This window comes from Berghia stephanieae, chromosome 6 (genome assembly GCF_034508935.2).
Source record: "Berghia stephanieae isolate SIO BIC M18660-M18661 chromosome 6, UCSD_Bste_1.3, whole genome shotgun sequence".
Classification (NCBI taxonomy): domain Eukaryota; kingdom Metazoa; phylum Mollusca; class Gastropoda; order Nudibranchia; family Aeolidiidae; genus Berghia; species Berghia stephanieae.
In genome coordinates, this window is record NC_088365.1 from 51,329,423 (window position 1) to 51,344,933 (window position 15,511).

At 37.9% G+C, this 15,511-nt stretch overlaps 1 protein-coding gene across 1 annotated transcript; it reads right to left on the reverse strand.

Annotated features, from left to right (window-relative positions):
* Nucleotides 1–1,118: 1,118 nt before the first annotated feature.
* Nucleotides 1,119–14,113, reverse strand: LOC144975224 (protein FAM72B-like). The gene is made up of 6 exons (XM_078919093.1): nt 13,974–14,113; nt 10,849–11,160; nt 9,217–9,294; nt 6,233–6,357; nt 4,397–4,895; nt 1,119–4,326 (listed from the first exon to the last, which is right to left on the reverse strand). The coding sequence occupies exons 2-5, from the start codon at nt 11,094–11,096 to the stop codon at nt 4,819–4,821; spliced, it is 528 nt and encodes a 175-aa protein (XP_078775219.1). The 5' UTR covers nt 11,097–11,160; nt 13,974–14,113; the 3' UTR covers nt 1,119–4,326; nt 4,397–4,818.
* Between the last annotated feature and the right edge of the window lie 1,398 nt (nt 14,114–15,511).

The following is a 15,511-nucleotide window of genomic DNA, read 5'->3' on the forward strand; positions in this document are numbered from 1 at the left end:
AGCAGACCTGCCAACCCTTTATATTCCAAAAGTTGAATCAGAACGTCAGAAAATAGGAATTTGAGACAAAAAATAGGAATTTCTTAACAATGGATAATTCTGTATCAAAACTACCACGAACTTTGCCACCAAGCACATAAAGACAGTATTTGACACAGCTGCCAAAACTACATTATGTCCACATGTATTAGGTAACGAAATGGGGATGGGGGAAAGGAGTGCTATTAAATTTTCCTACTTATCTCCCTTTTGATAATTAAAAAAAAAAAATCAATGAGTGATGAAGCTGACGTTTCAGATGGTGATGCAGACTGAGCACCAAATGTTAAAGGTGTTGAAATTGACACTAATGATGACAACTCGGTCCAGTGATTCTGGATATGAAATTGTATATCAAATATAGATTATTATTTATCATGTATGTAATATCTTGATTATTCTTTATTCTTTAGATGTCCATCATTGTGAGGTTTGAATGAAACTAACAAGTTGTAAATAAAACAAGTTCGAACCAACCAAATGCTGTATGCTTATTTATATCATTCTCAATCAAGACAAGCAACATCAGAGTCAGGTTCTGTTGAGACAAATTACATGAAAAGATAAAGAAACTTTATGAGTCTCAGCTGCCTTCCCTGATTTTCATCCTCTGCAGAATTGTCTTAAAAATTCCACATAACAGATATCGTAAAAATAATAATGTGAATGGTTCATTATTTTTTTACCTGGATTCTAAAATTATTGAAAAAATTGTGACTTGTACAAATGTGGAGGGCAGGCTCGTGATAGGCAGAAAATGGAGAGACATTGACAAATGGAGATCAAAAGACTTTCATTGAATTCACGATCCGTGCTGGAAACATGCACCAAAATTACATTTCCTTGGGAACCATTTTTAATGTTGTCGATAGTATCCCATTGATCCGTGCACATTTCCGTGGAACAGTTTCACCCATTTGCTGAATCATCTCCATTTCGACGATCGATCAACACGTACTGTCCGACGACTAAAGACAAGTTTTCTTTCATTTGTGATGGAATCATTCCAAGAATTTTCTCAACAGAGAGAAAGAATTTAATATTTAGCCGGCGATCTGCTTTTTAGAAACGTATCTATGTTTTTATTATTTTTTGTTGCAGGCTGAAGAGGAGCTTTGAGCTGTGTTTGGTATTTTCTTCTGTTTTGAAGCTGTTATATTCATTTTTGTTTATATTTCTTTATAGCAAAGGTTATGTCTTATTCACTGACAACTATTATTCTTGTCCATCACTAAGTTTGAAATTGGCTGAACATGGAACAATGATGGTAGGAACTGTTAGGTCAAATCGTGTTGGAATACCTCAATCATTACAACGGGAGATTCAGAGAGGTGGCAGTGAACATGCTGTCGTAAAGGACCCCTTATTGTTTTAAGCTGGAAGGATGGCAAGGAGATGAATCTTCTGGAATTAATTTTTATATTTATGCGGAACAGATATGAATGTGGTTTTTTTCTCAATTACAATAGACATGTCTGAATCATTCCAATATTTTTATACTTAAGCTTAATAGATAGGAATGTTTTTTTCTCATTTACAACTGTTATGTCGGATTGATTCCTGAAATTTTTATTGCCAAAAATTGCAAGTGCCAAATTCAGAACTTTGGCTGTCTTGGCTGGTGAGTAGACAATGAATTTATTCTAGACTTCAATTGAAGGGGTTAGTTATTGTTCTATACAACAGTGCTTAAGTCCAATTTGGCCATTTCCAGATGCAACTTATGATAGTAATAATGTCCTCCTATGAATTTACTATAATATGTTAAGGGTTTGCTTTGATTTAGATTAGATATGTTTGAAGCGTGCTATTTATGCCTAGCACTGTGCTGTATAGTCATTCAATTGGAATACCTCAATCATTACAACGGGAGATTCGGAGAGGTGGCAGTGAACATACTGTCGTAAAGGACCCCTTATTGTTTTAAGCTGGAAGGATGGCAAGGAGATGAATCTTCTCACAACCTGAGGCAATGCAGGAAGTGACAACACGAACTGGCACAAAAACAAAACCCCTGGCAATTCAATCGTATGTGCAGAATATATCCAGTGTGGATAAGAGTGATAAGTTTCATAGCTATTTACCAATGAACCACAGAACCATGAAATGTTGGGAAAAAAAACATTCATTCACCTCAAGAACCTACCATATTTGTTTAGGAAATAGGACCAGTAAGAAAAGAACAATAAAAAACGGCGTACCTCAAGGATCTGTACTCGCCCCTACGCTGTTCAACATGCACATACATGATATGCCAAAGACTGACTCCCTGAAATTAGTTACGCAGATGACTTTGCATTGACTCATCAATCTACAAATATAAAAAATATCGAATCAACTTTGGCACACGATACCATCCAACTCCAATCTTTCTTTGAAAAATGGTATCTTAAAATGAATACTACAAAGACAGTGAGCACGTTTTTCCATCTCAATAATCACAAGGCAAACCAAAAACTCGCCATAACGTTAAAAATTCCCATACGACCCAAATCCTAAGTACTTTGGAGTGACTTTAGATCGAACACTCTCATACTAACAACATCTAGAAAATACAGCCAATAAACTACGTAAATGAAACGGAATCGTAAGAAAAATTGCTGGAACATCTTGGGGTGCAACTCCGTCAGTTCTAAGGACATCATCACTTGCTCTCTCGTACAGTGTCGCAGAGTATTGTGCTCCAGTATGGTCCAGATCCTCTCACACACACAAAATAGACAATCTACTAAACGACACAATGAGAACCGTCTCAGGCACCCTCAAATCAACACCAACCCCATGGCTCCCTGTTATGAGCGCAATCACCCCACCTCACCTACATCGAGAATCAGCATGTCAAAAACAGTTCAAACGTCTGGATAATACCTCAATTCTGACTCCACTCAAAGAAATAATAAAGTCGGCCCCTAAAACAGCTCGCCTCAAATCAAGGAAACCCTATTACAATACCAGAAATGACAATTTCGACCTAGAGGAGGCCTGGCGAGAGGAATGGAAACAAAAACCACCAAAGGCTAGTGAAATTATTGAAGAACCAACAAACATACCACTGCCTGGTTTCCATACTCTTACCAGAAAAGAATGGTCAACATGCAACAGAATAAGATCTAGGCATGGTAGAACAGCCTCAGACTTGCATCGCTGGGGTTATGCATCATCTCCAAAATGCCCAGCATGCGATGACCCTTGCAAAGACATGGACCACATCATTTTGAAGTGCCCCGCAACAGCACCCCCAGGCGGCAACCAAATGATTCATGAGGCAGACAGTGCTTCGCGGATTGGGTGAAGCAACGTGGAGTTGTAGCCATACGAAACTACTACTACATGGCAGTTGTGCAGGCGAAAACACTTTTCAGTGAGCATGAAAAAACATAATCGCAGGAAGCCGTTTAATTTAAGTGAATACGTGAAAAAACTTGGGATGGAACTTTAATAACATTGTAAGCAACTTTGAGATGGTGCCACTGAATCCACTACAAGTTTTACTGGATATTTTTACGATTCTTATTTATAAAAGTGATGCTATATTTTTACAAATGGCTGTGACTTATTCTTGTGCATAGTTATCATCTTTTTACGTTATAATCAAATGTCTTTAGCCTGTATTTTAAGAAATGATCTGTTAAGCTAAGCCTATGTTCCTTCATTATTTTCCTATTCAACAACTACGCTTCTTTGCTGAGACCAGAATAATTCCCCTTCCACCACCGGTTGACACACCGTTCATTAAGCCGAGAAAAAGGGAGAGGAAAGGAGGAATCAAAACAAAATTCAGTCGGTGACACAATCGTCCCTTCTTGCATTGCGTTGTGACTGGTACTGTGCGCTCCTTGAAAAATAAGATAGATGAACTATATTCACGGTGCCATTATTGCTGCAACCACAGACAAGCTTCAATAGTATGTATAACAGAGCCATGGCTGGCACCCAACACACCGTCATCTGTTGTAGAAATCGACAACTATTCTCTATGAGCATTGAATGCATCACATTTTTTTCTTAAATGTATTTTAAGCTCTCAATTATTCAGTTTTGTAGTTTGGATAAATCTGATTTCACCACTTGACTCAAGCATAGTACAAGTCCTGAAAACATCAAAGTTCTGGGTTTATCCAATAATTTTCGGTACGCTCCTGAACATACAGTAAATGTGTGGTTCAAGCTGCCTCGCAGCCAAAAAAAGGCCATGGCGCTGGGTGAGTTAACTCAAATTTAAGGTTAGTCATTGGGTCTATCAGACCCATCTGTTTTTTCCTGTATATATTTCGTTATCACACCCATCTGTTTTTCCCTGTCCATATTTCGTTATCAGACCCAGCTGTTTTTTCCTGTATATATTTCGTTATCACACCCATCTGTTTTTCCCTGTCCATATTTCGTTATCAGACCCAGCTGTTTTTCCCTGTATATATTTCGTTATCAGACCCGGCTGTTTTTCCCTGTACATATTTCGTTATCAGACCCAGCTGTTTTTCCCTGTACATATTTCGTTACCAGGTCTCTCAGACCCAAGCAGGTTTATTCCATGATCAAAAAATGTTATAATCAATAAAATGTCACTGTTATACCACATACAATAATCATTCTTCAAGCCAGTTTCTATTCAGTACAGGAACGTTCATAGCGAATTTTCAGACCTGGTGATAATTTACTACCAATATCTCATCAATAATAGGAACTTGTTGAGCATCAGAGACACAGTCAATGGGGGAATAGGGTTCATAAATAAGTTAATAAATAAATAATACATATGGAATACTGGCAGGCTTGGGGTCACCGGTAACATTCCCTAGACAGCAGGTTGTCATCGTCAGGAGAGGAAAGCTGTTTCCACAATAAAAAGCCACCCCCTGAAAACAAAAACAGGTGTAAAACTAAATTAAACAAACATTAAACAGTTCTCTTTCTAGAGAAAATAAAATAAAATAAAAACCTAAAAACTTGCTTGCATATAGAGCAATATCCACTATTGCTCAGAGCGCTTTACAAAGGGAGGGAGGGAGGGAGAAGGGGGGGGGGGGGAGATGGAGAGAGAGAGAGAGCGAGAGAGAGAGAGAGAGAGAGAGAGAGAGAGAGAGAGAGAGACAGAAAGAGAAAGAGAGAGAGAGAGAGAGAGAGAGAGAGAGAGAGAGAGAGAGAGAGAGAGAGAGAGAGAGAGAGAAAGTGCTATCAGCCAGACTTGTGGGCCTTCTAGTTTCCACACCACATCCCCGGCGAGTTGGCATGTGTATATGAGGCCATGTGGTCTTGTGGTATGAGACACTTGCTTTTGGGTCAGAAGGTCCAGGATTTGAGCCTCGTTCGGCACATAGTCGAGTCCTTTGAAAAGGCTCTTTACTCAAATTCTCTCACTGTAATCAGATGTAAAATGAGTACCTGGCCGTTAACAGCGTTGTCTCTGTCGGAAAAAAAAATTATTATCGCCTAATAGGCGTCTTGTCTCATTCTACATGTTAAGTGTTGCTGTTAGTCAGGGATATTGCGCTATATAAAAGCTCAGGTTTTTTGGGATTATTTTTTTATTATTGTTTTTTTCTTTATGGGTAATGAATAGACCAAAAGCATAATATTAGAGAGGTGTGTAACAAAATCTTTCCACACAGTGGAGAAATGTTTGTACAGTGGAATCCAAATGAAGCCGTCACAGCTGGACCAAAAAGCTTGGTTGACTTTTTTTAAATTTTAAATTGAGCTTTTATAAAGCACAATATCCATTAAACGTGCTCAAAGCGCTTTACAAAGGGTCCCTGGCCAACAATTTTTTTTTCCGACAGAAACAACGCTGTTAATGGCCAGGTACTCATTTTACACCTGAGTATGGTGAGAGAATGTGAGTAAGAGCCTTTTCCAAGGACTCAACTATGCACTGAGCGAGGCTCGAACCCAGGACCCTGATCCGAAAGCAAGTGTCATACCACACGACCACATAGCCGCACTTTAAGCAAAGCTGACATTTTCCATAATAGATGGAACACATTTAGATAAAGACCAGAATATTTGGGTTCAACAAGAGAAATTAAGCAGAATTTTACTTCATATGCGGATTCCACTGTATATGAAGAATTCTAATGCAAATTGAGAATGGCAGTATTAATTAATGCAAATATATGAATTTAACGAACCAGTTGTACAATAAAATTTAACCATTCATTATTCATTAATCTTATCTGATCTAGAGAATCCGTACCGTCTTCATGAAGTCTATGACTGTGGGTGACAGCACTGCTGTGAAACATACAATGATGTCCGTTGTTTACTGATGAAAGACACTTGGTGCATGGTAAAATGACTTGGTAACCGACCACTGATCCACTGGAAACCAAGATAGTATAAAATGTTTTTAAAAAGTAATGTTTTAACTCTCTCCTTACCAGAGCCATTTTCATGATTATCCTGAAACTTCCTAACAATCCGACACAAAATGACTTTTTTACTCAGTCAAAAAAAAGCAAGAAGCACATAGGCCGACATGCTACACATAATTTTGTTAAGCTAAACAAACTGTATAGTTATAAAACAAAGTGTCAATTTAGTATGTGAATGAAAAAAATGTTAACTGTATCGTAACGGATGCAATGATTTTCCTATGCATGGTAAGGAGAGGGTTAAACTAGGTTTAAAAAGACTGAATGACTATACAGTGCTAGGCATAAATCATCATCATCAAGTGCCAGGCCTGTTGCAGACATCGGCGATCATGACCCTCCAACCATATCTGTCCTCAGATCTTCTCATTAGACAGATTGCGCATCGGGGCTCTAACGGGGCCGATTAGAGATAGACGACGATTGGGATTGTTTGGAAGCTTTAACCCTTTGCCCACTAGTCATTATGACATCGGAAATGCTATCGCCTTCTACGCCAGAACAGAAATAGAGGGTGGAGCCTACCATGATATAACATTTTATGGAGCCCTAATTTCATCATATCAGTTCTGTCCACTGACAGGTGGGTGGGTATCGCTTTCCAGAACTTGTGTCCTTATATGAAATTCTGAGTTTTTGACCAATCAACGATTGCTCTTTTGATAGCTCGCTTGTCAAAATGAGTCAGCTCAACCCTTGATTTATGTACAGGCATCACAGGCGGTATATGTTGTGTAACTTCAAAGACCACGTTTGGCCGAAAGCAATGAATGGAAGCCCTACTGTGGCGTGGAGAACGAGGTCTTGTATGTATAGTTACGTCATATCTCAACGCTCGTGAATTCTTAGTACGGCTGGACTCACAATCAAAACACGAAATATGTGTTTTAAACTCTTGAATCAATCGAGTTACATCAGTGCGTTCGTCTCATTGAGAAATGAAAAACTATATATAAATCAAGAACATCGACCGGAAAACAAGGAAATTATCATAAAATTATAAAATTTGAGAAAGCTATTTTCAAAATCAAATCTATTACAAAAAAGGTTATTTCTAGACCGATTTTTATGAGACAAAGACAATTTTTCTCCACTTTTCAAGCTGATTCCAACAATGAGGTTTTCAAATTTATCGCGATAAGATTATTTGTCATTATTTTTTTTTTATACCCAATTGACTGCTCAGGAAATGAATACGTAATCCTTGGCGGCTAGCGAGTAGGTGTTAAATTTTGCTTACCCTTTCCCACGTAGACGCACGCACACACACACACACACACACACACACACACACACACACAGACTTATCGTCGTCTAGCATCCTATCGTTCGGCTCGACGATTAAAAGGGGTTCGTATCGTCGCTAAAATAATTACAAAATACATATATTTAAAATATATTTATGGTAATGTGAATTAAATATTTTAATGCTCTAATATATCAAGAATGATCATTATTATGATTTATTACGGTGTGAATTGAATTTGACTTTTAAAACTGAAGTTTAATCTGACACCCTACTCGCTGTTATCATTCGAGTCTAAGTTGTAATAAGGCAACTTTGGCCAGAAGTGAAAGACATACATTGTGTGTTCAGTCTGTGTGTGTGTGTGTGTGTGTGTGTGCGTCTGCGTGGGAAAGGGTAAGCAAAATTTAACACCTACTCGCTAGCCGCCAAGGATTACGTATTCATTTCCTGAGCAGTCAATTGGGTATTAAAAAAAAATAAAGACAAAGAATCTTATCGCGATAAATTTGAAAACCTCATTGTTGGAATCAGCTTGAAAAGTGGAGAAAAATTGTCTTTGTCTCATAAAAATCGGTCGAGAAATAACCTTTTTTGTAATATATTTGATTTTGAAAATAGCTTTCTCAAATTTTATAATTTTAGGATAATTTCCTTATTTTCCGGTCGATGTTCTTGATTTATATATCGTTTTTCATTTCTCAATGAGACGAACGCACTGATGTAATTCGATTGATTCAAGAGTTTAAAACACAGATTTCGAGTTTTGATTGTGAGTCCAGCCGTACTAAGAATTCACGAGCGTTGAGATATGACGTAACTATACATACAAGACCTCGTTCTCCACGCCACAGTAGGGCTTCCATTCATCGCTTTCGGTCAACCGTGGTCTTTGAAGTTACACAACATATACCGCATGTGATGCCTTTACATAAATCAAGGGCTGAGCTGACTCATGTTGACAAGCGAGCTATCAAAAGAGCAATCCGTTGATTGGTCAAAAACTCAGGATTTCATATAAGGACATAAGTTCTTGAAAGCGATATCCACCCACCTGTCAGTGGACAGAACTGATATGATGAAATTAGGGATCCATAAAATGTTATATCATGGTAGGCTCCACCCTCTATTTCTATTCTGGCGTAGATGTAGAAGGCAATAGCATTTCCGATGTCATAATGACTAGTGGGCAAAGGGTTAAAGCTTCCAAACAATCCCAATCGTCGTCTATCTCTAACGGGACCCGTTGGCGCAAACTCAGTAATAGCTCGATTCCTGTTCTTCCTCCACCAATCCATCCATTCAGATTGTCAATGAATGTAATCTATCCTAATCTATCCTCTGTCTCCCTCTTCTTTTCTTCCCAGCAACTTTACCCGCAAGTACTTCAAACATATCTAAATCAAAGCAAAACCTTAACATAGTATAGTAACTTCATAGGAGGACATTATCACTATCATAAGTTGCATCTGGAAATGGCCAAATTGGACTTAAGCACTGTTGTATTGAACTAACTAACCCCTTCAATTGAAGTCTGGAATAAATTCATTTTCTACTCACCAGCCAAGACAGCCAAAGTTCTGAATTCGGCATTTGCAATTTTTAGCAATGAAAACCTCAGGAATGACTCCGACATAACTGTTGTAAATGAGAAAAAAAAACATTCCTATCTATTCAGCTTAAGTATAAAAATATTGGAATGATTCAGACACGTCTATTGTAAATGAGGAAGAAAAAAAAACATTCATATCTGTTCAGCATGAATATAAAAATATTAGAATGATTCAGAAACAACTATTGTAAATGAGAAAAACGTTGATGAACACAGTTACGGAAAGAAACTAATGTTACATAGATAAAGCATGATAAAAAAGATATAGTACAGCTCGTGTACAATGGCCTCAGATGCAACGGTAGCTTGTAGTAGCTTGGCTACAACAGAAAAAATTCATATAAACCATGCATGGCCATAATATTTGTTGAAACATGTTTAACAACTGGGATGTTTTGCTATCCCCACTACCCCGTTGTATCCAAGTTCAGCTGTATAGAAAAGAATGTTTAAAATTCTCTAAAATTGTGCTTTATATAGCGCAATATCCACTAAATGTGCTCAAAGCGCTTTACATGGGGTCCCTGGTCAACAGCAACATTTAATATGTAGGACGGGACATGCCGCCTGTTAGGCGATATTACAATTTTTCTGTCAAAGACAACGCTGTTAACGGCCAGGTACTCATTTTACACCTGAGTATGGTGAGAGAATGTGAGTAAAGAGCCTTTTCCAAGAAATCAACTATGCGGCGAGGCTGAAACCCAGGACCTTCCGATCCGAAAGCGAGTGTCATACCACTAGACCACATAGCCGCACAATGTTTGACGGTAAATAGCAGCGTTAAGTTAAGAAAAAAAAAAAAAAAACAACCCCAGAATAAATCACCTCATAGAGTTGCCAAATCAGGGGGGCAAAAATTTACTGAACTTTTACAAAAAAACACATTGTCATAGATCGACCCATTTCTGAGTCGTGCTGAACTCCAGTAAAAATGCATGTACTTCCATCTTATAGTTTAGCAAAGGTGATTGGAAAATATAGATAGTATGCGCTTGGCTTAGAAGCTCATAACATTGCCATCCGGAAGTATAACGGACCAACACACAAAACGGTGTGTATCCATGAACGTTTATAGTCGGGTTAATACAGTTCAGTGAGCATTACTCATAAACGCGGATGGCAAAAAAACAATAACAAAGACCTGAGTGACGTCATCTTAAAACTATCTATACTGAGGGTTTATAACATACTGAATTCCATAAATATATGGAAAATCAGCAACCTTAACCTCATTCCTTTGTGCAGCTATGTGGTCTAGTGGCATGACACTCGTTTTCGGATAAGAAGGTCCTGGGTTCGAGCCTCACTCGGCGCATAGTTGAGTCCTTGGAAAAGGCTCTTTACTCACATTCTATCACCGTACTCAGGTGTAAAATGAGTACCTGGTGGTTAACAGCGTTGTCTCAGTCCGAAAAAAAAGGTGTAATATCGACTAACAGGCGTCATGTCCCGTCATACATGTTACGTGTTGCTGTTAGCCAGGGACCCCTTGTAAAGTGCTTTGAGCACATTTAGTGGATATTGGGCTAGATAAAAGTTCATTATTTCTTTTTTTTAATTGTTCGTTATTCCTTTACCTTTTATCATATTTGTCTGTTGAAAAGAGCTCTGTCCTACCATCAGCCACCAGCACAGCCAACATGCCACGTCTGCACACGGTCTCCCCACATTCCTTGCAATCCAGGATGAAGACAACCTTCTTGCCAAACACGGGATGGATGTTGTTGTTGTTGTTGTTATTGTTGTTATTGATGACGTTGTTGTTGTTGTTATTATTATTATTATTATTATTATTGTTGTTGTTTGCTGCAATGACCACCTCCATGGTCAACCCATCAAATGGGATGAGCTCTCAGATGGTGTCCCTTTTCTATCTCCGATTTCAAAGTCTGTTAGGATAGAATTTAAAAAAAAATTTAATTATGCTCTTCCACCACAACATCATAAGATATCGTCACCTAGGCATTCCACTAAGGAATATAGAGATAATTCATCAAACAAGATGTCTGATGTCAACAGGAATCACCCACGTTGTCCAAGTGAGCAAATTGGGGATTAATAATCTTGCAGAATGACAAAAAAAAAAAAAAAGAAGTGCCTGAAGCGGGTCTCGAACCCGGGACCTTCCGGGTCACAGAGCAATGCCTTAACCACTCAGCCACTTCACCTCCCTAGTATAGAGTAAGAGACAAAAAATACAAAAGATGAATAAATATTTATTGAGTTAATGTTTCTGGCCAGGACTTCATGTTATGGCCCATCATGTTAACCTGGTTTTATGACAGAATGAACTACACACAGGGTTACCAATTCAAGAGGCAAAAATTTACTGAACTTTTAGGCAAACACAAAGACCAGCCCCTTTCTGAGTGCAGTGGGGGAATTCCCAGTCCCAGTGATAGATTTTGTTGCAATGAGGTAAATTTTGACTCTTCTATATATATCTAATTCCCAACCAATGTTGTGTAAATAGTAGAATTGGGCTATTTACAACCGGTGTTCTCTTTTGTAGGCTAGCCTAGGAGACCAAGACAGCGAGATTTTACGCACTCACGTGATCGGATTTCATTGTTTCACTTCATTTTCATCAAGCATTAGGTAACTAAAGGAGGTTACTGATTTTCATTTGCTTTGTCTTGTACTAAATTCTAGCCAAACCACAGACTCTGTAATGGCGAGTGAATGTGAAACCCATTGTCAATGAGCTAACGGGACCCATGGCAGTTGGACGTAAAATTATAGTTATTTTTAAAATCTCAGTGGGTAGTAGTTATTAGTGCTCACGTTGATGTTAGTAGTAGGGACTCCGTGGATGATAGTGCTTCTGATTGGCTGATACATAGGGTGGAAATAGCCGCAGTGATAATAGTAATAGCTTGGTAGACTATTTTTACTGTACGGTGAGAATAATCAGTCAGAAAAAAAAATAGAGAGAGATGAAATAGTGAGTGGACAAAAAAAAAAAAAAAGGAAATACAAACAATATAAAATAAAATGATGTAATGTAGTAATGTAGAGTGTAGAGAAACCATGTGGGGGGAGAGAGAAAGAGAGAACGGTGGTTGTGGGGCGAAATAGAGAGTGGAGACCCTTTCGTTAGAGTGGAGGGGAAAAAAGAAATTACTAAAAAATTAAAACGATTTTTTACCAAAGCGAAAGACAGAGATATAGAGAGAGGGGGGGGGGGGGAAGAGAGAGAAAAGAAAAAAGAGAGAGATAATCCAACGTTATTGCCAGAAAGTTCAGAAAATGCTTGCCAATTCCATATTCATATGGCTGTCATTATCCCCAGACACCTGTCTGGGGATAACCAAATTTCGTTATTCCCAGACAGATATTTGAAACTCCACTCTTTTAAACAATTATCCACATTCCAGAAATGGAATGTTTCCAAATGCACATAGAAATATAAGGAAAGTTTAATAAAACATCTATAAAAACGTAAAATTAACCAACATTAAATCAGTTGTTACTACATATACACAATATGCGTCGACTTCGAAGTGGGTGTCATGGCCGAATGGTTTAGTCGTCTGCCCTGGAAGTTTTACCAGAGTCGACGTTGCGGGTTCAAATACTGGTTCCACCACTTGTTTTTTTGGGGTTTTTTTATTTTTACATTCCGTCTTCTTTTTACAGAACGGTGCAAGGGATACATGTCCCATCCATCCTCCCCCCACCTCGTTTTTTTTTAAAAACTCTCTCTCTCTCTCTCTCTTAGTTCCTTTCTAGTTTCTAGCAAATTGTCATATTCGTCCCCACTCCGATCTCAAAAAGTGTCTAAAAAGGATAAATATTTAATTAGCAAACAAACAGAAATATTCAGAGAGCGACCAAATGGTCAGATAGAGGAGAAAAAAAAAAAACAATAATTTTTTTTTTTAATAAATAATTTTAAGAAATTCATGCTCAGAAACGGAACAAAAGGCAAAGGTCAAACAAAAAGTAGAAAATAATAGACTCGCACAAAAATAAAATAAAAAAGAGGGACATTTATCCCTTGCACCGTTCTGTAAAAAGAAGACGGAATGTTAACCAAAAAAAAAAAGTGGTGGAGCCAGGATTCGAACCGACAACGTCGATTCTGTTAAAACTTCCAGGGCAGACGACTAAACCATTTGGCCATGACACCCACTTCGAAGTCGACGCATATTGTGTATATGTAGTAACAACTGATTTAATTATTAATTTATAGATATTTTATTAACTTTCCTTATTTCTATGTGCATTAGAAACATTCCATATTCTGGAATGTGGATAATTGTTTAAAAGAGCGGAGTTTCAAATATAATGTGTCTGGAGATAACGAAATTTGGTTATCCCCAGACAGGTGTCTGGGGATAACGAATTTTCATTATCCCAAGACAGTCTGGGGATAATCACAGGTGGTTGGTAACTGGAAGTTCATCACTCATACTCATACTCATATGAATTCACAATTCGACGAATTGTGTTGTAGATTAACGCATTAACTGAAATTCAACTTTTGTTGACTTCATTATAAAAAGGTATTTTGACTTGACTCCGAATAACTGTCTAGACTTCTACTGTCTTTTTATTTTATTTATTATGCCATAATTATGGCACTGCGGCAGATCAGATAGAGAGTCAGCCCAGACTTCAGTTTCCAAATTAGAACTTCCCCAGCTAATAATATAAGCTGACAAATAAATATGACAATGGTGTTGGATTTGTGGATTACCTTGTGCTTTTGAACTGCGCCAAACGTGTGTTATCGTTGTGTTACCATATACGCATTCAGACAGTAAACATGAAGAAAGCAAATAATTCCAACAATCTGCAGTCTTGGAGAGAGACATTGTGCGGGTGACAAAACTATCCATTTCAGATTAAAGAGTTCTCCATACTTGCTTGACCTTTAACTTCGTATGTGAAAACGAGCACTTGTAACTTGTAATGAAAACTTGAAAATTCTATGGTTTTAATTTGTTTTTGTTTTGTTTGTTGATTTATTTTATTTTTTTTTTGGGGGGGGTGCTTTTTTTTTTGCTTTTTTTCCTTTTGCTGCTTTTTTTTGTTTTGTTTTGTTTTGTTTTATTTTTTTTTTGGTTAAGAATAATTTTTCATCTTGTGTGTATGTGACCCAAGGAATTTACCCAATGGAAACCGTACGGTGCTCTTGTTGGCCAACCAGCGGCCTCGATGAAGAAAAACCATCCGCCATTAAGACTTGGGCTGGGAATTGCGTTACTATAGTAAACAAGCGCTGATCGGCCGTTCATGAAATCTAAGAAAATAACTTCTTGCTCGCTCGGTTAACTCAAAATTATTCAAAGCGATGTCTCTAAAATATATAAATGTGACTTCTTAATGTTTTCTTCACGGTCAAAACCACACAACATTCTATTAATGATTACGTCCTAAGCAAAAAGGAATATTGACAGGTCGACCGATAGTTGAACTCGTCAGACGACAAACATCAATGCGAAGTGTAGAGAGAGTCAAGCTCTTGTTTGTCTTGTCCTGTTCTATATAGAGAAAAGGATACATAGTATATCCTCGTGTGCGTGTGGTTGCGTGACATAGTCATGTTTTTAAATTGTTTCTGTTGTTTATGTGTGTAGTGATGACTCTCTCATACTCACTGCATCATCATAGCAAAGAGACGCCAACTTTAACTTTAAATTTTGCGCACAGGAATTTTAGACACCACTCGTAGGAATTTCAATGCCGAAAGAGGAATTCCCGCACACAAGAAAGGGAATTGGGATGGTATTTGGCATACATATTGTATAGTATCTAGTTCTAAATAGATAACTGATTAGAATTATGTTATGATATATAAACTATGCCAAATACAATTCCGTAGTTTCCTTATTTCAAATGAAGTAAAGCTCCAAAACCTAATGGTAGTGATTGTAGTACTGTTGAGGAAGATGTGGTGTTGGTGATTGTAGAAGTAGTGATATTGATGATGATGTGGTGGTGGTGGTGATTGTAGTTGTAGTAGTAGTGATAGTGATGATGATGTGATGGTGGTGATGATTGTAGTTGTAGTAGTAGTGATAGTGATGATGATGTGGTGGTGGTTTTAGTAGTAGTGGTAATGGTAAAGATATGGTGGCGGTGGTGGTGGTGGTGGTTGCAGCAATAGTGGTAGTGATGACGATGTGGTTGTGGTGGTTGTAGTAGTGGTAATGGTAATGATGTGGTGCTGGTGGTGGTTATAGTAGTAGTGGTCGTGATGATGATGTGGTTGTGGTGGTGGTTGTAGTAGTT

Bases quoted from the DNA above. Each gene is read 5' to 3' on its own strand.
- LOC144975224 (XM_078919093.1), bottom strand. From the start codon at position 11,096: ATGGAGGTGGTCATTGCAGCAAACAACAACAATAATAATAATAATAAT. The intron at 6,358-9,216 runs GTGAGTAGAAAA...CTTGGTTTCCAG, and splicing joins AACTTTGGCTGTCTTGGCTG to TGGATCAGTGGTCGGTTACC. The intron at 4,896-6,232 runs GTACGGATTCTC...TTTTGTTTTCAG, and splicing joins TCATAGACTTCATGAAGACG to GGGGTGGCTTTTTATTGTGG.